The following is a 21,030-nucleotide window of genomic DNA, read 5'->3' as shown; positions in this document are numbered from 1 at the left end:
CGCGCTGATCACACCTAATTAGGCTCACCTGCGGGCGCGAGCGGCTCCGGCGCAGAACCGAACCGTCGGTCCTTCTTTCCCGGGAGTGTGTCGTTCACCGGAGGGATGCAGAAGGGCGTCAAGAAGTACTTCGTCAACATGGACGAGTACCTGAGCAGCCTGGGGCTGTACCGGAAGATGGTGGCGCGGGACGCGTCCAGCCTGTTCCGGGCCGTGTCCGAACAGGTGAGAGGCTAACGGCTAGCCGGGAGCTAACGGAACCGGGGACCGGGGCGGTCCAGTTTAAAGTGTGTGTGTGTGTGTGTGTGTGTGTGTGTGTGTGTAGCTGTATTTCTCTCAGAACTACCACCAGATGATTCGTCAGGACTGCGCCAACTTCATGAGAGCCAACAGACCCAGCTTTGAACCCGTGAGTGACCTCTGACCCCGTAACCCGGTGTGTGTGTGTGACCCTTGAACTTATTTGATCTCTTGTCAGTTTGTTGAAGGTTCCTTTGAGAAATATCTGGAACGTCTGGAAGACCCAAAGGTGAGTGCTTGTGTGTGTGTGTGTGCGTGTGTGTGTGTGTGCGTGCGCGCGCACAGGTGTCCTAAAGGTGTGTGTGTTGCAGGAGACGGTGGGTCACGTGGAGATCAGGGCTCTGTCTCAACTCTACAGGTGAGTTCATCGGTCCAGTTAAGCCAGACCCCCATTTGAATCAAACTTTAATTGTTCTGTCAGTTTGAGTCTGAGTCCAAACCAATAAAGTTTTAAAGTTCTTCCTGGCAGTCATGCTAATGCTAAGCTAACAGCGACTGTGAAAGGCTTGGAGTATTGATCTGGTTATCAGTTTACTAATCTATTGATCTGACCAGATTCTAGATCTTGTAGCTGATTGGCTCTGATCGGGTTCTTCATCTCATGAGTGATTGTTTCTAGTGGGACAACCATATAAGGAGTGATGCTGTTGTCTTGGATACAGGCGCTGCTTCCTGATCTACCGGTTTCCAGGGAAACCAGCGACGCTGATCTCTGAGGACGACTTTGTGGACAAGGTGGGGGGGCGGGGGTCAGTGATCGGCCTGAGCTGTGACTGGCTGATCAGCCTCCACACCGCTGTGAGGTCAGACTGATAAAGTGGGCTGTGATTGGTCGGTACTAACAGCCTGTGTTGCCTAGGTGACGCTGTGTTGTTCTATCAACGGGCAGTACGACATTGTTTACCCCAGGACTTACCCCGCCTCCGCCGCCCTGTGTCAGTGTGAGTACTGCTCTCTGATTGGTGGAGAGGTGTACACAGGTGTGTGTGTGTGTGTGTACAGGTGTGTGTGTACAGGTTTTTGTGTGTGTACAGGTGTGTGTGTGTACAGGTACAGAGGACGTATCCCGCCTCCGTCGCCCTCTGTCAGTGTGATTGGTAGATGCAGTGACTGACTGGTTTAAAGTGTGTGTGTGTGTGTGTGTGTGTGTGTGTGTGTGCGTGCGCAGCTCTCCTCTATGAGCTGCTCTACACGCGGGTGTTTGGGTTGGAGGAGGCGGAGCTTTGTCAAGCCATGGAGTCCTTCAGGATCGGAGGTCGTCGCTATAGAAACAGCGCTTCAATGGGCAGTGACATCGACATCGGCTACGACACACCTGAGGACCGGGGGCTCAGGTAAATGCAGGTGCTACTTTGCTAGCATCAAGGTGCGTTATTCTAAGCTAGATAGCCGTTTCTCCATATCAGGTTATGTGATTGTATGCTACATTAGCTAGCTTGTGTTTCCTGGTTGTATGCTACGTTAGCTAGCTTGTGTTTCCTGGTTGTATGCTACGTTAGCTAGCTTGTGTTTCCTGGTTGTATGCTACGTTAACTAGCTTGTGTTTCCTGGTTGTATGCTACGTTAACTAGCTTGTGTTTCCTGGTTGTATGCTACGTTAGCTTGTGTTTCCTGGTTGTATGCTACGTTAACTAGCTTGTGTTTCCTGGTTGTATGCCACGTTAGCTAGCTTGTGTTTCCTGGTTGTATGCTACGTTAACTAGCTTGTGTTTCCTGGTTGTATGCTACGTTAGCTTGTGTTTCCTGGTTGTATGCCACGTTAGCCAGCTTGTGTTTCCTGGTTGTATGCTACGTTAGCTAGCTGGTTCCGTCTCAATGCAGACTGTTTCTAGGGAGGAGTCAGAGGTGGGCGGAGCTGAGGAGAAACGACGAGCCTCTCTAGACGACACAAAGGTGAGTCTCCATCACATCATGCTGGGTGGGGGGAGTGAACACACCCATCATGTGAGTCCTGTGTGCTCCATTGGCCAGCCCCCTGCAGAAGCCCCGCCCCCCTTCCGGCTGTCTCTTCCTCATAAGGTCATGAAGTCCCTGGACGTGGAGGTGTACCGCAACCTGGAGTTTGACGTGTGGCAGGACACCTGCAAAGGTGAGGCTCCCCTGACCCGAGTCACGGTCGGAGACAGGGGTCACGACCTCCCGTCTGTTTCCTGACAGGTAGCGACTGATTGATCTGGTTCCGTTGTTCATCAGAGGTTTGATAAATCTGACTAGTTCACACGTGATGGAAGGTGATGTCAGCGCTCTGATGATGTCAGAGCTCTGATGATGATGTCAGCGCTCTGATGGTGATGTCAGCGCTCTGATGGTGATGTCAGCGCTCTGATGATGATGTCAGCGCTCTGATGATGATGTCAGCGCTCTGATAGTGATGTCAGCGCTCTGATGTCAGCGCTCTGATGTCAGCGCTCTGATTTCAGCTTTCTGATGATGATGTCAGCACTGCTGATTGGTCCAGGTGTGTCACCTGTCCTGTGTTCCTCACAGAGATGCAGAAGACGGACTACATGGTGTTTGCAGGAAGGCAGTACTTCCTGGGAGACAAGTGTCAGGTGAGTCCAGCTTCCTGTCGCCAGGCGGGTCTGGGGCGGGGGTCTGAGGAGGGGGTCTTGGGCGGGGCCTGGGGGTCTGGGGAGGGGGTCTTGGGCGGGGCCTGGGGGTCTGGGGAGGGGGTCTTGGGCGGGTGTGGTCTTGTGGGTGGTGACACCACACACAGCCTCTGAACGTTCCAGGTCCGGTTGGAGCCCAAAGGGAAGTTCTACAACTCCTTCATCCAGGAAGTGGGAACACACTCATCGGCCGTCACCGTCTTCATCGAGGAGCTGGGAGAGAAGTAAGACCCAGACCGGGATCCAGACCCGAACCCGGGTCCAGAGTCTTACCTTACGGAGTCTTGTTCTCCCCCCAGACACCTGGTTCCGCTGACGGACCTGAAACCCGTCAATCCGGTTCCTGCCTGGAACGTGGCCGCCCTGCCTCGGAAAGGAGACCTGGGTACGTGAAGGCTGAGCCCCTGGCCCCGGCCCCCCCTGGCCCTGGACCCCCTGGCCCCGGCTCTAATGTGTCCTGTCTGACAGAGCTGGACCCCCGGGGGCAGCGCCACCACCGCCACCGGTACTTCAGGAAGTCCCGGGGCAGCAGCGGCGTGAAGGGGCCGGACCTCCTGATCACGGCGCCGTCCTCCTACGGTGGCCCCGCCTCCTCGGGCCTGCCCCCCCGCTTCCAGCCAGTGGGGCACCCCCGCCCGCCACCCCCCCTGTCTCCTGGAGCCATGACCTACGACCCCTACGCCCCACCGCACCACCAGACAGCCAGAAGTCGCTACGGAGCCTCCAGGTGGGGGCGCACCTTCAGACCCCCCCCTGGGGAAACAAGGACACTGAGGGGGGTGTGTGTGTACGTGTGTGTGTGTGTCTGTGTGTGTGTGTGTGTACGTGTGTGTGTGTCTGTGTGTGTGTGTACGTGTGTGTGTGTGTGTGTGTGTGTGTGTCTGTGTCTGTGTGTACGTGTGTGTGTGTGTGTGTGTCTGTGTGTACGTGTGTGTGTGTGTGTGTGTGTGTGTGTGTGTGTGTGTGTGTGTGTGTGTCTCCGTCTCCAGAAGTTCCACTCGCTTCCTGAACCGTCACCTGATTGGTCCACAGCTGACCTATTACCATCCCAGCAGACGATATTGTCACGACTACGAGAACTACACCGTCAGGTCACGGTAAACACTGTCATCGCCATGGTTATGAGTGACTGCTCCACTGATTACTGGTTGGTGGTTACTGGTTGGTGGTTGTTGGTTGGTGGTTACTAGTTTGTGGTCACTGGTTGGTGGTCACTGGTTACTGGTTGGTGGTCACTGGTTGGTGGTTACTAGTTTGTGGTTACTGGTTGGTGGTCACTGGTTACTGGTTGGTGGTCACTGGTTGGTGGTTACTGGTTGGTGGTCACTGATTACTGGTTTGTGGTTACTGGTTGGTGGTTACTGGTTGGTGGTTACTGGTTGGTGGTCACTGGTTGGTGGTCACTGGTTACTGGTTGGTGGTCACTGGTTGGTGGTCACTGGCTGGTGGTCACTGGCTGGTGGTCACTGGCTGGTGGTCACTGGTTACTGGCTGGTCACTGGTTACTGGCTGGTGGTCACTGGTTGGTGGTTACTGGCTGGTGGTCACTGGTTGGTGGTTACTGGCTGGTGGTCACTGGTTGGTGGTTGGTGGTCACTGGTTAATGATTGGTGGTCACTGGTTAATGGTTGGTGGTCACTGGTTAATGGTTGGTGGTTACTGGTTGGTGGTCACTGATTACTGGTTTGTGGTTACTGGTTGGTGGTTACTGGTTGGTGGTCACTGGTTGGTGGTCACTGGTTACTGGTTGGTGGTCACTGGTTAATGGTTGGTGGTCACTGTTTAATGGTTGGTGGTCACTGGTTAATGGTTGGTGGTTACTGGTTGGTGGTTACTGGTTGGTGGTCACTGGTTGGTGGTTACTGGTTGGTGGTTACTGGTTGGTGGTCACTGGTTACTGGCTGGTGGTTACTGGTTGGTGGTCACTGGTTACTGGCTGGTGGTCACTGGCTGGTGGTCACTGGTTGGTGGTTGGTGGTCACTGGTTAATGGTTGGTGGTCACTGGTTAATGGTTGGTGGTTACTGGTTGGTGGTCACTGATTACTGGTTTGTGGTTACTGGTTGGTGGTTACTGGTTGGTGGTCACTGGTTACTGGTTGGTGGTCCCTGGCTGGTGGTCACTGGCTGGTGGTCACTGGCTGGTGGTCACTGGCTGGTCACTGGTTACTGGCTGGTGGTCACTGGTTGGTGGTTACTGGCTGGTGGTCACTGGTTGGTGGTTACTGGCTGGTGGTCACTGGTTGGTGGTTACTGGTTGGTGGTTACTGGTTAATGGTTGGTGGTCACTGGTTAATGGTTGGTGGTCACTGGTTAATGGTTGGTGGTCACTGGTTAATGGTTGGTGGTCACTGGTTAATGGTTGGTGGTCACTGGTTAATGGTTGGTGGTCACTGGTTAATGGTTGGTGGTCACTGGTTAATGGTTGGTGGTTACTGGCTGGTGGTCACTGGTTGGTGGTTACTGGTTGGTGCTCACCAGTTAGTAGTTGGTGGTCACTGGTTACTGGTTACCGTTCACTGACCAACCTGTGCTCGGCTTGTTGTCCAGTCGCTGTCGCCGTCAGCTGGCGGCGCTGAACAAAGAGTGTCAGTTTGGGTTCCCAGCCGAGGGCGTGGACGAGGCCGCCGACATGGACCCACCCATCGCCTACTACCAGCTGGACGACGACGGTGACGGCGTCTTCCCCCCGCTGGCGGTGAGAAATGAAGCATCATCATAAAATATCAGAGTTCTGACAGGACAGCTTTGAATGGTGCACAGGCTCCGCCCCCGTTCGCACTACCACACGCCCGTGAGGGCGTAGTCAGATCTAAGACCAAACTTCTCCCCTAGGGTCCTACTCTCACTCCACCCCCCAACATGGGAGCTCCGCCTCCCTCATCTGGCTCCTCCTACAGGACACAGAGAGGCTCAGGGCCACTCCCCCCCGCAGCTCCGCCCAGGAACACCCCCGTGTGTTCGTCTGAGGAGGAGCAGGAGGACACCAGCACTGTGGAGGACCAGGGTAGGACACTCTGGAACAGAACCAGAACGAGGCGCTGACCTCCTGACTGACCTTCTCTCGTGTTTCAGCCGACTTCCCTGAGGAGTTCGTCTACCTGGCTGCAGGTGAGTAACACCTGAACACCTGATGCTGGCCAGACTCCGAGTGACTCACCTGTATCTGCAGATCAGGGCTACCCGCCCCCAGGGGTCTACCCGGCCGCTGAGCAGTGCCCCAACCCGGTGAGTCACCTGACCTCTGACCTGAGGAGAGGCGTAATCACCCCACAAACAAGTTGATGTTGTCTGTGCTCTTATTGTGAAAGGATGAGCAGGAAGGAGAACCAGCGGACTCTCCAGCGAGAGCAGAGATGAGCTACGCCTACACGCCTCAGGTAGGTGTGGCTCCGGCCCCCGATTGGCTGCCTACACGCCTCAGGTAGGTGTGGCTCCGGCCCCCGATTGGCTGCCTACACGCCTCAGGTAGGTGTGGCTCCGGCCCCCGATTGGCTGCCTACACGCCTCAGGTAGGTGTGGCTCCGGCCCCCGATTGGCTGCCTACACGCCTCAGGTAGGTGTGGCGCCGGCCCCCGATTGGCTGCCTACACGCCTCAGTAGGTGTGGCGCCGGCCCCCGATTGGCTGCCTACACGCCTCAGTAGGTGTGGCGCCGGCCCCCAATTGGCTGCCTACACGCCTCAGTAGGTGTGTCGCCGGCCCCCAATTTGCTGCCCTGGCGTCACTGACGGGGTGTTGCCTTTCAGGTGGTGAAGCCGCTGGCCGTCATCTGCTCCTCCCCCTCTTCTTCCTCCTCCTCCCCCTCCTCGCCATCGTCACGTGTTCCTGCAGCGGCTCACCTGCCGCCAGCCACACACACACAGACACGCTCAGGTAACGTCTGCACACACACACACACACACACACACACACACACTGAACTGTGTGTTTGTACTCAGTTGCCATGGCAATCCCGTCTGCCTCTCCCTGGTTGGTTAATGAGTTGGGTGAGATGCTCTGCCCTGTGGTGACTCCGCCTTCCTACTCCTATGACCCCAATGGCAGCGATTTACCCAGAGGTCAGAGGTCGCCCACCACACACACTTCACTTCAGTCTGATCACTGGGGGGGGGTCACTTCAAGTGATGTGTGTGTGTGTGTGTGTGTGTGTGTGTGTGTGTGTGTGTGTGTGTGTGTAGACTGCCGGGTCCTACAGTACTACTTCAACCTGGGGGTTCAGGTAAGAGTTCTTTCCTGCAGGAGGGTGTTGGTGCTGTTCTCACTCTGTTCACGAGCCACCCGTCGGTCACCATGACAACGCTGTCTCAGCCACCCGTCGGTCACCATGATAACGGTCTTTCCACCGGTGCTGACGGTCTCTCGTTGTCATGGTGACACGGCGGTGGGCGTTTGATGACGTCTCGGCTGTTTGAACAAGAGACGGTCGGCTGCAGCCTGCATGTGGGCGGGGCTTGGCCCCGACGCCACTTGTGCCCCGCCCCTCAGCCGGGACGCCGCACGTCTAGTTTATCTTGTGATGTGATGATGATGGGGGGGGTGACCCGCGATGAAGAACCTGCTGACATCGCCTCCAGCCCATCCTGGTGTCGGTCAGGGGTTGTAACTATGGTAACGAGCTGATCAGCTGACTTGACATCTGTCGGTGAGCGGGTCTGTCACCGTGGGGAGGCGTGTTCTGGGGCATCTGACCCTAACCCTCACGGTCTGGCCCTCTGCCCCCCAGTGGTACCACCAGAGCTGCTGGCAGCAGCAGCAGACCTACCCCACCAGCCCCCCGGAGACCCCCTACCCCTACCAGCACTACACCCCTTTCCTGAGCCAGGAGCCCCCCCTGCATGGTGAGACACTCACCCTGATTGGCTGCTGGCGAGATGGCCCTTTCTGTGGTCGGGTCTGTCTCTGCCCCCCTGTGACCCGGTCCTGGTCTTCTGCCCCCAGGTGCCCCCTTGTACCCCGAGACGGGCCGGGGACCCTCCCAGCCCCCCCCGTCCCAGCCAGAGTCCAGCAGGAACGGAGACGGAACGACCAACGGCTGTGAGTTCTCCTGTTAGCATTAGCATTAGCATTCAGGGCAGTCTGCCCTCATGTTAACTATCATTAGCATGTTAGCATATTATATAGAGATACTTCTGTGATGAGTCATTAGCATATTAGCATACTAACGGTTATCCTCGTGGTGCCTCATTAGCATGTTAGCATACTAACGGTTATCCTCGTGGTGCCTCATTAGCATGTTAGCATACTAACGGTTATCCTCGTGGTGCCTCATTAGCATGTTAGCATACTAACGGTTATCCTCGTGGTGCCTCATTAGCATGTTAGCATACTAACGGTTATCCTCGTGGTGCCTCATTAGCATGTTAGCATACTAACGGTTATCCTCGTGGTGCCTCATTAGCATGTTAGCATACTAACGGTTATCCTCGTGGGGCCTCATTAGCATGTTAGCATACTAACGGTTATCCTCGTGGGGCCTCATTAGCATGTTAGCATACTAACGGTTATCCTCGTGGGGCCTCATTAGCATGTTAGCATACTAACGGTTATCCTCGTGGTGCCTCATTAGCATGTTAGCATACTAACGGTTATCCTCGTGGTGCCTCATTAGCATGTTAGCATACTAACGGTTATCCTCGTGGTGCCTCATTAGCATGTTAGCATACTAACGGTTATCCTCGTGGTGCCTCATTAGCATGTTAGCATACTAACGGTTATCCTCGTGGTGCCTCATTAGCATGTTAGCATACTAACGGTTATCCTCGTGGTGCCTCATTAGCATGTTAGCATATTCAAATCTAGCAGAACAAAAATCAACAATTTGTTTTCCCATCAGGCCCCTCCTCCCCAATGGAAGGCTCCTCCTCCATCATCCCTGCTCCAGGAAGCTCCACCCCCTCTTCTGCTCTTGTGTACACAGATCAGACGGCCCCGCCCCCTGTGTTGCACGTACCTTACGAAGCTCTGCCCCAATCCACCTACCTCCCCTCTGCCTTCCCCCACCCCCCCCACCTTCCTCATCACTCCTCCTACCACCCCTGCCTCCCCCACTCCCCCACCCACTGGGGGGGACTCCAGCCTGCCCCACGAGTTTATTGCCCCTCCCCCAATCCTGGTCACATGGTGGGGTATTTCACAGCCCCACCGCCCCACCTCACGACACACTACATCCCGCCCACTATCTGACCCCACCTCAGCGGTTAGCTTGTGGCTAATAGAAATGCTAATGTGAAGGTGAGACATAAGTTATGGTGTGTGTTAGCATGTTAGCATTAGCTTCACACTGAATGTTCACTAACATCTTTAAGGGTGAATTGTTAAACCTGCTGTTACCACGGCAACTGTTACCAAAGTGGAGTTAGCATAGGGTTTTGTTCAATGAGGGCGTGGTCAGTCCCTGTTTATGATGGGATGTATTTCAGTTGTTCACGGGTGTTTTTGTTCTGGAATAAAAAGTTTTCATCAGCAGAACGTTTGTCAAATGACCTTCAAGGGTCAGTGGAAGCTTCTGACCTTTTGACCCACAAAGGTCACTCAGTTTTTACATGATCGCTTCCAGGTTCTATCAGCAGGCTAATCTTAGGACGGCTAACAGTTGGGAGCCAGCAGGGGCCCCTGGGGGTCTCCACCGCGTCCCATCACAAGGTCTCAGGTGTTCCTCAGGTGTGAGAAGGTCTAAGAACTGGCGCCAGCTGGGCCCTTCAGGTGGGAACAGGAAGCGGGAGCGTCGGGAACAGGAACTCCAGATGCTAACGGTCGAGGCTAATGAGTCCACCAGATGGTGTTGGTCGGCCGCCGTCTCCACCTGCTTCACTGTTTTCACTTCATCCTGAAAAAAACTTCTCAGCTCAACTTCAGTTCCGAACCAGAACCAGCATGTCACGTGACGCAGTCCCTGCAGCCAATCAGGTCACAGAACGATGCTGCTCTCTGCTGCCCCTTGCAGGTAGGGTTACCGTAGCGACCAGCGACAACACTTCACGTTTTCCTTTATAAGATTCACCACATGCAAATCAGACAGATCAAAAATCAGTAATCAATAGTCTACAGCTAATCACAGACGGTTCTGATGGGAACAGACAACTGACATCAGCAGTGATGTCATCACACTGCATACAGGCTTCTGCCTGGTTACTATAGCAACCAGCGCCTATCATCAATGGAAACACAGATGACACCAAATAATAGAAACGTCTGAAACCAGTGGGACCAGTCCAGACGACCCTGGAACATCTCACCAGAACCACCAGGGGGTTCAGGTGGGCCCGCAGGTGGACCTGGACCCACAGGCGGGGGCCCACCTGAGGGTCCAGGTCCATCTGTGACCGGTCTCCACCTGGGGGGTCTGGTGCTGGAGGTTCTGGTCCAGACAGGAACAGGAACCTGGTGAGTCTGAGATAAGAGATGAAGGCCTTCATGTGGCCCCACCCCCGGCCCCGCCCCTCAGTCGGACCAGTCCTGGTCGTCGGGCTCGGACTCGTCCTCGGACTCGCTGTACTCCACGGCGATGCGCCGCGACAGGATGGTGGCCACGTCGTTTCCTGTGGGCTCACGCTTCTTGGCCTCCTCCTGCTCCCGCTGCTCCTGAACCTTCCGGAGCTGGATCCCTGTGGGGGGGGCAGAGGGTCAGCCGCAGGTCACTTCCTGTCTGGGACACTTCCTGTCCGGGACACTTCCTGTCCTCCAGAACTGACCTCGGCGGATGGCGGCCAGCAGGTCGCTCCTGGCGTCGTTCATCGGCATGCTGGGACCCCCCGGCGGCTTCCTGCTCTCCGCAGGTGGGGGCGAGGCCGAGGCAGAGAGGGTCGGGGCCTGGCCTCCCGGTCGCGAGGGGGAGGGCACGTAGTTCACTGGGGGAGGCGGGGGAGGGGAGGGGCTGTAGGGGCGCGGGAGGATGGCAGCACCTGGACACAAAACAGGTAAGGACACGCCCCCTCCACAGTCAGCCGCCTGCACTGAGGACAACAACAGAAAACCGTTACCTTGGTTACCAGCAGCAGGGTGCAGCTGTGTTGCCAAGGCAGCAGTGTGGGTGGAGTTAGGGAACGCTGACATCATGAGAGGGGGGGGCGGCGGGGGGGCCGGGGGGATCTGTTGGTCACTATGGAGACGGGCAGCGGTCAGCGCTTTGCATTGTGGGAGTATTTCGTCTGAAGGCTGTTTCAGCCAATCGGCAGACCTGGCTTCTTTGATGCTGTTGCTCCACGCTCCGTTCTGATTGGCTGAGCCTGCTGGTGGGTGGGGCTGGTGGTGCGGCTGGGCGCGGCCCAGAGAGTGTTGTCGGACCGGCGCCGTCCCCCCCGCAGAGGGGGCGGGTCGGAACACTCGGTCCAGAGACTGCGTCTGACCCGTCCCTCCAGTCGCCATGGTGACGTGGTCCCTCCCATCATGGGACCGGGTGTGGTCACCTGACACCACGGACCTGCAGGGGGAGGAGCCACGCAGTCAGGCGGAGGAGCCACGCAGTCGGCAGCGTTCAGAGCAGGCCCCACCCCCCTCACCTGTCGGGGGAGCCCTCAGAGGCGTGGCACGGGGACGGCGTGACACACGCCTCAGGGCGGAGCTCCTTGTCGTACGCCATCAAGTTCCACTCCTGACGGCGGTTCCTCGCCTTCCGGACCTGGAGGAGGAAGAAGAACCAGGAACAGAACCAGGATCAGAACCAGGAACAGAACCAGGATCAGAACCAGGTACAGAACCAGGATCAGAACCAGGATCAGAACCAGGAACAGAACCAGGATCAGAACCAGGTACAGAACCAGGATCAGAACCAGGAACAGAACCAGGATCAGAACCAGGATCAGAACCAGGAACAGAACCAGGATCAGAACCAGGAGGACCAGGCTCACCTTCTTCACCTCCCGACCAGAAGACTCCTCCCCCTTCTGCTCCTGCACAGGAAACAACAGAGGGTCACAACCTTCACACAGGATGTGATGTCACAGACAGAAAGGTGGACACACCTTCTGCCGTCTCTTCTCCTTGCGTTTGTTCTCAGTGGCCTGAAGCATCTTCTCCCTCCAGAGGCTGAAGAAGTAGGAGGGGTCTGTGTAGAACCTCAGGCCGTCCCTCTGGTCGTCCCTACACACACACCCACACACACACACAGATGCACACACACACACAGATACACACACACACACACACAGATACACACACACACACACACACAGATACACACACACACAGATACACACATGCACACACGCACACACACACACAGATACACACATGCACACACACACACACACACACGCACACACAGATACACACACGCACACACACACACACACACACTATTCAATGTGATGTCAACAGTGACATCATCTTCACCGTCGGCCTGCCCCACCCCTTGTTTTAGGCAGATGGCGGGACACGCCCACCTGTATGGCGTCAGGATGTTGAGGGGCGGCGGCTTGTCACACAGGTGATACATTTCCAGCACCGGGATGAGGATGGAGCTCCGTGACACCACCTGCTGGTCCTGGATGGTACTGCTCCGGAACGCCTTCCGCATGTTGATGTCCTGCAGGGACACTACAGCACCACCAGCACATTACTACAGGTAGGACTACAGGTAGGACTACAGGTAGGACTACAGGTAAGATTACAGGTAGAACTACAGGTAGGATTACAAGTAGGACTACAGGTAGGGCTACAGGTAGAGCTACAGGTAGGACTACAGGCAACACCACAGATGGAGCTACAGGTAGGACTACGGATAGGGCCACATGGGTTGATTGTGGTTGATGATTTAATTATGGTTGCCAAGCAACGGCTGATGGTGATGGGTAGATTGTGGTTGCCTAGCAACAGTGATGGGTTGATTGTGCTTGCCTAGCGACGATGATGGGTTGTTTGTGGTTGCCTAGGGATGGTGATGGGTTGTTTGTGGTTGCCTAGCGATGGCGATGGGTTGTTTGTGGTTGCCTAGTGACGGTGATGCTGAAGAGTTGATTATTGTTGCCTAGCGACAGTGATGGGTTGATTGTGGTTGCCTAGTGATGGAGATTCTGACAGGTTGATCGTTGTTGCCTAGCAACAGTGATGGTGATGGGTTGAGTGTGGTTGCCTACCAATGGTGATGGGTTGATCGTGGTTGCCTAGTGACAGTGATGCTGATGGGTTGTTTGTGGTTGCCTTGCGATGGTGATGGGTTGATTGTGGTTGCCTAGCAACAGTATTGCTGACTGGTTAATTGTGGTTGCCTAGCAATGGTGATGGGTTGATCGTGGTTGCCTAGTGACGGTGATGGGTTGATTGTGGTTGCCCAGTGACAGTGATGCTGATGGGCTGATCGTGGTTGCCTAGCAACAGTGATGGGTTGATTGTGGTTGCCTAATGATGGTGATGCTGATTGGCTGATTGTGGTTGCCTAGTGACGGTGATGGTTTGATCGTGGTTGCCTAGTGACGGTAATGGTTTGATCGTGGTTGCCTAGTGACAGTGATGCTGATGGGTTGTTTGTGGTTGCCTTGTGATGGTGATGGGTTGATTGTGGTTGCCTAGCAACAGTATTGCTGACTGGTTAATTGTGGTTGCCTAGCAATGGTGATGGGTTGATCGTGGTTGCCTAGTGACGGTGATGCTGATGGGCTGATCGTGGTTGCCTAGCAACAGTGATGGGTTGATTGTGGTTGCCTAGCAATGGTGATGCTGATTGGCTGATTGTGGTTGCCTAGTGACGGTGATGGTTTGATCGTGGTTGCCTAGTGACGGTGATGGTTTGATCGTGGTTGCCTAGTGACGGTAATGGTTTGATCGTGGTTGCCTAGTGACGGTGATGGGTTGATTGTGGTTGCCTAGTGACGGGGATGGGTTGATCGTGGTTGCCTAGTGACGGTGATGGGTTGATTGTGGTTGTCTAGTGATGGTGATGCTGATTGGCTGATCATGGTTGCCTAGTGACGGTGATAGTTTGATCGTGGTTGCCTAGTGACGGTGATGCTGATTGGCTGATCGCGGTTGCCTAGTGACGGTAATGGTTTGATCGTGGTTGCCTAGTGACGGTGATGCTAACGGGTTGATCGTGGTTGCCTAGCGACGGTGGTGCTGATGCTGACCTTCCTCCACGGTGGAGTCCAGCTGCGTCACCTTGACGGCCAGCAGGTCGACCCGCTCCTGCAGGCTGCTCATCCTCAGGGAGAAGCTGTTGGCCTCCAGGAACAGCTCCGCAAAGATGTCCTCTGCATGACGACCTGCCCAAACACACGTCACATGACGGGGCATCAGCCCCGAGGTGGCGAGCCATCACCATGGAAACACTGGTCTGGGGTCACAGCATCATTAGCGTCATTTGTGTTGTTGTCACGGCGATCCTACTGGGATGTGAACTTAGATAAAATATTGTTAGTCCTTTTATTGTTGTCCGTGGCAACCATGGTAACCCTGGGAAACACTGTACTTTATCAATGTGACATAACTCCTCTGATTGTTCTGATAATGGAGCTTTAGCTTCGCTAACAATTATCTTAGAACTGATGGAGGCCCTCAGGGGCCCACATGCGTCCTGTGACCCACAAACAGAGTTAGAAATGTAACCATGGCAACCGTGGTCACTCACTGAGTCCTCCCAGCTGTTTGATGACGGCGGCTAGCGTGCTGTTGGTGACACACTCCAGCTCACTGGCGACCCCATCAGGCAGGGCGCTGCGGCACAGGTGTCTGGGCTCGATGATCCGCTTCACCAGAGGCATGGCGCACCTGGACTGGGAGAAACCCCCCCCCCAGAACTGTCAGGGACAACCCCGTGGTCAGGTCATGTGACCTCAGCACCCGCTGCACAGCACCCACTGCACAGCACCCACTGTACAGCATCCACTGAAACCAACGCTGGAGGTGACGTCACCCTCTGATGACATCATCTGATGACAAAATCTTCTGACGGTGTCTCCTCACTTCAGAGCTCCTGTATGATGGTAACCATAGAAACGAGCCGCAGGCTGACAAATGGGAACCATCCATCCATCATCCATCCAACATCCGTCGATCATCAATCCTCACCTACACTCAGGTGAGGTGGTGCTGATGCTACAAGCTAGGCTTAACATAGGCTAATGTGACTAATACTAATGTCGCTAAAACTAGTGTGGCTAAAACTAGTGTGGCTACCATTGTCCTCCAATAATGTTAGCAGCTGGGGTGAGATTGGGCTCGATGCTGCAGCTGTGTTCAAGTCACACACACACACACACACACACACACACACACACACACACACACACACACACACACACTGCAGAGAAGACTGCTGTGTGTGTGTGTGTGTGTGTGTGTGTGTGTGTGTGTGTGTGTGTGTGTGTGTGTGTGTGTGTCGCTTATTGGTAATCACCTGATCAAACACATTAGGGTATATCTGCTCTTACCGCCGGTGACGTCATCGCCGGTGATGACAGCTATCGGATGAGCTCGCGCCCCGCTGGAGACCTTAATCACATGTGATCATCAACCGATCAGAGATCGATGGGACTCACCGCACGATGAACCGGTTCAGGTCCGGATCTGTTGCCTCCCGGTCCGGGTTCGTCCGTCACGGAGAGGCGGACAGGGGGTGGGGGGGGGGCGCCGCTGACGCTCGGAGCAGCTCGGCTTCTGTCGGAGCAACTCGGTCCTTCACCATGGAGACCAGAGGAACGTCTGAGACGGTTCTGATCCGACAAGACGCGATTTAATGCGGTCGGTTACCGGGAAACGACAGGCTTGGATTGAAGCCCTGAGGTTTGTCTGTCAGGCTGGTATCACCAGCTTCCACCAATCAGGGAGCAGCGCCTGCGAGACAAGACTCGGGGCTCAATCTCAGTTCTGTCTGATGGGTTTTTTCTGATTTTTCTAAACCGTTTGTCATAACCGGACTAGACCGGACTGAACCGGACCGAACTGTACTAGACCGTACCGGACCGGACTAGCCCGAACCGGATAGGACTGGACTGGACCCGACTAGACCAGATCAAACCGGACTGGACTGGACTGGACAAAACTGGACTTGACCGAACCGGACTGGACCAGAGACGTGGAGACGATCCTCTGACCACTGAGGTGTGGAGAACACAGGAACCATCAGGACCAGAAGCCTGGATCTCGTCTGTTGAGCTTCTGACCCAAAGAACCAAAGAACCGACAGACTGGAGTTCTGACTTTATTGGACCTGAAACAAAACGAACCACAAACGTTTGGATAGTCTGATCATCACAGGTGTTGCTCCAGCGGGTGTTCCAGTAGAACACCTGACAACATCATGGGTTCTAACAACCAGCACCGTTAGTGTTAGCTACAGCGCTAACACCCTGTCCCTGTGTTCTCTGTGAACAGCAGCTAGCTAGTCCAAAGTGGGAACACAGGAGGGAACACGGGAGGGAACACGGGAGGGAACACGGGAGGGAACACGGGAGGGAACACGGGAGGGAACACGGGAGGGAACACGGGAGGGAATACGGGTGGGAACACGGGAGGGAACACAGGTGGGAACACGGGAGGGAACACGGGAGGGAACACAGGTGGGAACACGGGAGGGAACACGGGAGGGAACACGGGAGGGAACACGGGTGGGAACACGGGTGGGAACACGGGAGGGAACACAGGTGGAGACACGGGAGGGAACACGGGTGGGAACACGGGAGGGAACACAGGTGGGAACATGGGAGGGAACATGGGAGGGAACACAGGTGGGAACACGGGAGGGAACACGGGAGGGAACACGGGTGGAAACACGGGAGGGAACACGGGTGGGAACACGGGAGGGAACACGGGTGGGAACACGGGAGGGAACACGGGTGGGAACACGGGAGGGAACACGGGTGGGAACACGGGAGGGAACACGGGTGGGAACACGGGAGGGAACACGGGTGGGAACACGGGAGGGAACACGGGAGGGAACACAGGTGGGAACACGGGAGGGAACACGGGTGGGAACACGGGAGGGAACACGGGTGGGAACACGGGAGGGAACACGGGTGGGAACACGGGTGGGAACACGGGAGGGAACACGGGAGGGAACACGGGAGGGAACACGGGAGGGAACACAGGTGGAGACACAGGTGGAGACACAGGTGGAGACACAGGTGGAGACACGGGTGGGAACACGGGAGGGAACACGGGTGGGAACACGGGAGGGAACACGGGTGGGAACACGGGAGGGAACACAGGTGGGAACACGGGAGGGAACACGGGAGGGAACACAGGTGGGAACACGGGAGGGAACATGGGAGGGAACACAGGTGGGAACACGGGAGGGAACACGGGAGGGAACACGGGTGGGAACACGGGAGGGAACACGGGTGGGAACACGGGAGGGAACACGGGTGGGAACACGGGAGGGAACACGGGTGGGAACACGGGAGGGAACACGGGTGGGAACACGGGAGGGAACACGGGAGGGAACACGGGAGGGAACACGGGTGGGAACACGGGAGGGAACACGGGAGGGAACACGGGTGGGAACACGGGAGGGAACACGGGTGGGAACACGGGAGGGAACACGGGTGGGAACACGGGAGGGAACACGGGTGGGAACACGGGAGGGAACACGGGTGGGAACACGGGTGGGAACACGGGAGGGAACACGGGAGGGAACACAGGTGGAGACACAGGTGGAGACACAGGTGGAGACACAGGTGGAGACACGGGTGGGAACACGGGTGGGGTATTGATTAGCTCTGATTGATTTCCTGCTCTCAGATTTCTATGAGGACAACAAAATGCTTCTCCAGGTGATAGCATTAGCGTTAGCTGCGTCTGTCCCACCTGCTCCAGGTGAGTTCTTCAGAATCTCTCACATTCACAGTCCAAACCTTCCTCAGAGGGGCGGGGCGTGTCCACGTGGAGCACCTCCTCATTAGGGGGCGACAGCATGCGAGCGCCTCCTCCCGCCCCGCCCTCGGGGCTCCGGTCTGTTCCAGGAAGGCTTCCGGGCGAGTACTTCCTGTCCGTGTGCTTCAGAGGAGCTGTGAGCTTGGCTCCGCCCCCTGCGGGGCGTCGGCCGTGGCCTTCAGCCTTGGGCTTGACGTGCTTGAGCCTGACGGTGTCTTTGGCGTCCGGGGAACACGGCAGCAGGACGAACACGTCTCTACGGAACTTGGAGCTGAGTCCGAAGTAGATGAGGGGGTTGTAGAAGCTGGCTGACTTGGCGAAGAGGCGGGTGAAGATGCTGGTGAGGTTGGGCACGTGGTGGCCCCAGGCCGACCACAGGGACACCACGGCGTAGGGGGACCACGCCAGGATGAACGCCGTACAGATCACGATGGAAACCTGCAGAAGACCGGTAGTTAGTGACCGGCAGACCAGCAGGGGGCGCCGGGGGTTCGGACCGGCAGACCAGCAGACTCACGATGGTCACGTCTCGCTCCATCTTCCTCTGGCGCTCCGTCAGGTCCGCCCCCGCGGACAGGGCGTGGCCCTTCTTCACCATGTTGATGATGGAGACGTAGCAGAAGAGCATGACGAGCACCGGCAGGAAGAAGCAGGCCGTGAAGATGGAGACAATGTAGGACCTGTGGGCGCTGGAGCGGGTCGCCTGGGCCCAGTCGATCTCACAGGTCCCGTAGCCCCGATCTGCAGAGGGGACCGGAGGGGTCAGAGGTCACAGATCAGAGATGTTAGGGTAGAAGGGTAGGAGCTGCTAGCTGGTGGAAGAGTGCTGGGGCATTTGGACCTGTGTAGCTGCCCCAGCCGAGCAGCGGCGCCGCAGACCAGAACCCCGCAGTGACCCAGATGAGCAGCAGGCAGACGGACACGCTGGTCCTGGTGATGTGATGAGCTGAAACACAACATCCAACCTTCACCTGTCTGTGTGCAGTGACCCCGCCCCCTGCTGGTGCTGGTGGCCCCCCCTCAGCAGCTGGACCCTAACCCAGCAAACTGGAAGCTGACCTCTGTTGGGGTGACATCCTCTGACGTAGCGCGTCACGCTGATCATCGTCAGGGTGTTGATGCTGCTCAGACCGAACACCAGCGTGAAGAAGCCGTCCACCTGAGGAGACGAAAGCACAGGTGCGTGCCGGCAGGGGTCACGTCACCATAGAAACGACACGAAAACCCTGACTCTGAACCCTGACCCTAAACATAAACCCGATCCTAACCCAACCCCAACCCTAAACCCTTATCCCGACCAAAAACCTAAACCCTCACCCTAAACCCGACCCTAAACCTAACCCTCACTCTAAACCCCACCCTAAACTCGACCCTAACCCTAAATCCGACCCTAACCCCAACCCTAATCCTAAACCCGACCCTGAACCCGATCATAAACCTAACCCTGACCCTAAACCCGAACCTAACCCTAAACCCTTAACCCTACCCCAAACCCAACCCAAAACCTAACCCTAACCCTAAACCCTAAACCCTAAACCCGATCCTAAACCCAACCCTAAATCTAGGGTTAGGGTTAGGGTCAGGTACCTCACAGGTCCAGATGGAGATGAGGGTCAAGGTTAGGGTTAGGGTTAGGGTCAGGTACCTCACAGGTCCAGATGGAGTTTAGGGTTAGGGTTAGGGTCAGGGTCAGGTACCTCACAGGTCCAGATGGAGTTTAGGGTTAGGGTTAGGGTCAGGGTCAGGTACCTCACAGGTCCAGATGGAGATGAGGGTTAGGGTTAGGGTTAGGGTCAGGGTCAGGTACCTCACAGGTCCAGATGGAGATGAGGGTTAGGGTCAGGGTTAGGGTTAGGGTCAGGGTCAGGTACCTCACAGGTCCAGATGGAGATGAGGGTTAGGGTTAGGGTCAGGGTCAGGTACCTCACAGGTCCAGATGGAGATGAGGGTTAGGGTCAGGGTTAGGGTTAGGGTCAGGGTCAGGGTCAGGTACCTCACAGGTCCAGATGGAGATGAGGTAGCCGCTGTCCTGGAAGACGTTGAAGATCTCGATGATGCCTCTGGAATAGCCAAACACGGAGATGCTGGCGTCAGAGACGGCCAGGTTAAAGGTCAGGTAGTCGGTGGGCTGCAGCGCCGCCCTCTGACGGAACAGGACGAAGAGGACGACGCTGTTCCCGAACCAGGACAGCCAGCCTGGGGGGTGGGGGAGATTAGCATTGCTAGCATCACTGGCACTGCGTTTCCATGTGAATGCCAAAGGGTGTTTGGCGGTGTGTGTACCCACCCAGCAGCAGGAGGTAGACCCCGATGATGGTCTCTCCCTGGTCTGACAGGGGAGGGTCTCTGCCCCCCCCCAGAGTGAAGCTGTTGTTCCTCCAGGGTGGGCCGGCGGCGGCGGCTGAGCTGCTCTCAGACATGATGGTGGCACCAATGACTGAGGAGAGGCTGCAGGACACCTGTCCTTAATCTGGGACAAGTAAAGATCCTGATCCGGGTCCAGACCAGACGCCTGATCCGGGTCCAGATCAGACCGGCTTAGGCTGACTGACTGATGACGTCATGAACACTCAGCAGGGGGGAGGTCACGAGAGCAGGCGTCAGTTCAACAGTACCAATCAACAGCTAACATGCTGAGTGTTGGTGCCCCCTAGTGGTGACACCAATGTACCAGTGAACAGTGTCCGTCCCCCAGGCCCCCCAGGCCCTCCAGGCCCCCCAGGCCCTCTGTTTGTTTGTTTGTTTATTGAAGGTTATTCTGTTCTAACACGCAGCTGATTTGTGTTGGTGTGTTTTGTTTTCTTTGTCTTTCTGTTTATGAAAGGGACCGTAAAGTTAATTTTAAGTGACACATGTGTTATTCATCATTATGAAAAATAGAAGAAAATATAAATTTTATGTGTGTAGCATCATCCGTTCGGTCAAAAAAGCTTGAAATCTTCGCCGCAGCAGCTTCCGCATTCAGTGGTCACGTGGGCGCCATGTCACTTCCGCCCAACAGCTTGACAGCCATAAGGAACAATCCAGCTCTAGACGCGATTTACACCAAAAGTATCATGGTCACCTGTGAGGTGAACGGTTGTGTCAACAGAACAGCAAAAAGACGTGAAGACGTGAAGACCTGTCGTTCTGTAGAATACCTCCTGGGAAGGTATCGCGCTAAAAATGCTAACGCGCTAGCCCGTCAATGGGATTGTCCATATTATGTTAGCATTGAGCTAACCGATTCTAACTAGTTGTTATTAATTGCACAGTGAATGTATTTGAAAGTGGTGTCTTTTTGATGTCCTGTTGACACAACCGTTCACCTCACAGGTAA

At 55.9% G+C, this 21,030-nt stretch overlaps 3 protein-coding genes across 3 annotated transcripts; 1 reads left to right on the top strand and 2 right to left on the bottom strand.

Moving 5' to 3' along the window:
- Positions 1-31: 31 nt before the first annotated feature.
- Positions 32-9,553, top strand: alg13 (ALG13 UDP-N-acetylglucosaminyltransferase subunit). The gene is made up of 25 exons (XM_068322602.1): positions 32-225; positions 326-409; positions 479-529; positions 612-658; positions 963-1,035; positions 1,160-1,241; positions 1,469-1,634; positions 2,133-2,193; positions 2,272-2,389; positions 2,788-2,852; positions 3,033-3,133; positions 3,209-3,294; positions 3,378-3,636; positions 3,899-4,006; positions 5,458-5,605; positions 5,743-5,914; positions 5,983-6,018; positions 6,080-6,135; positions 6,219-6,287; positions 6,656-6,782; positions 6,848-6,967; positions 7,088-7,128; positions 7,633-7,747; positions 7,848-7,943; positions 8,743-9,553. Exons 1-25 carry the CDS (start codon positions 106-108, stop codon positions 9,090-9,092), a joined length of 2,751 nt encoding a protein of 916 aa, XP_068178703.1. The 5' UTR covers positions 32-105; the 3' UTR covers positions 9,093-9,553.
- A 796-nt stretch (positions 9,554-10,349) lies between these two features.
- On the bottom strand, positions 10,350-15,399 carry LOC137600519 (actin-binding protein WASF3-like). Its single transcript, XM_068322188.1, has 11 exons — positions 15,380-15,399; positions 14,470-14,609; positions 13,970-14,104; positions 12,290-12,443; positions 11,870-11,987; positions 11,756-11,797; positions 11,408-11,526; positions 11,086-11,328; positions 10,889-11,007; positions 10,601-10,810; positions 10,350-10,513 (listed from the first exon to the last, which is right to left on the bottom strand). The coding sequence occupies exons 2-11, from the start codon at positions 14,600-14,602 to the stop codon at positions 10,350-10,352; spliced, it is 1,437 nt and encodes a 478-aa protein (XP_068178289.1). The 5' UTR covers positions 14,603-14,609; positions 15,380-15,399.
- A 2,040-nt stretch (positions 15,400-17,439) lies between these two features.
- On the bottom strand, positions 17,440-20,489 carry LOC137600538 (opsin-5-like). Its single transcript, XM_068322227.1, has 6 exons — positions 19,999-20,489; positions 19,705-19,907; positions 18,771-18,870; positions 18,553-18,657; positions 18,229-18,452; positions 17,440-18,149 (listed from the first exon to the last, which is right to left on the bottom strand). The coding sequence occupies exons 1-6, from the start codon at positions 20,129-20,131 to the stop codon at positions 17,664-17,666; spliced, it is 1,251 nt and encodes a 416-aa protein (XP_068178328.1). The 5' UTR covers positions 20,132-20,489; the 3' UTR covers positions 17,440-17,663.
- Between the last annotated feature and the right edge of the window lie 541 nt (positions 20,490-21,030).

This window comes from Antennarius striatus, chromosome 8 (genome assembly GCF_040054535.1).
Source record: "Antennarius striatus isolate MH-2024 chromosome 8, ASM4005453v1, whole genome shotgun sequence".
Taxonomy (NCBI): Eukaryota; Metazoa; Chordata; class Actinopteri; order Lophiiformes; family Antennariidae; genus Antennarius; species Antennarius striatus.
This window is presented reverse-complemented; position numbering and strand designations above follow the sequence as displayed.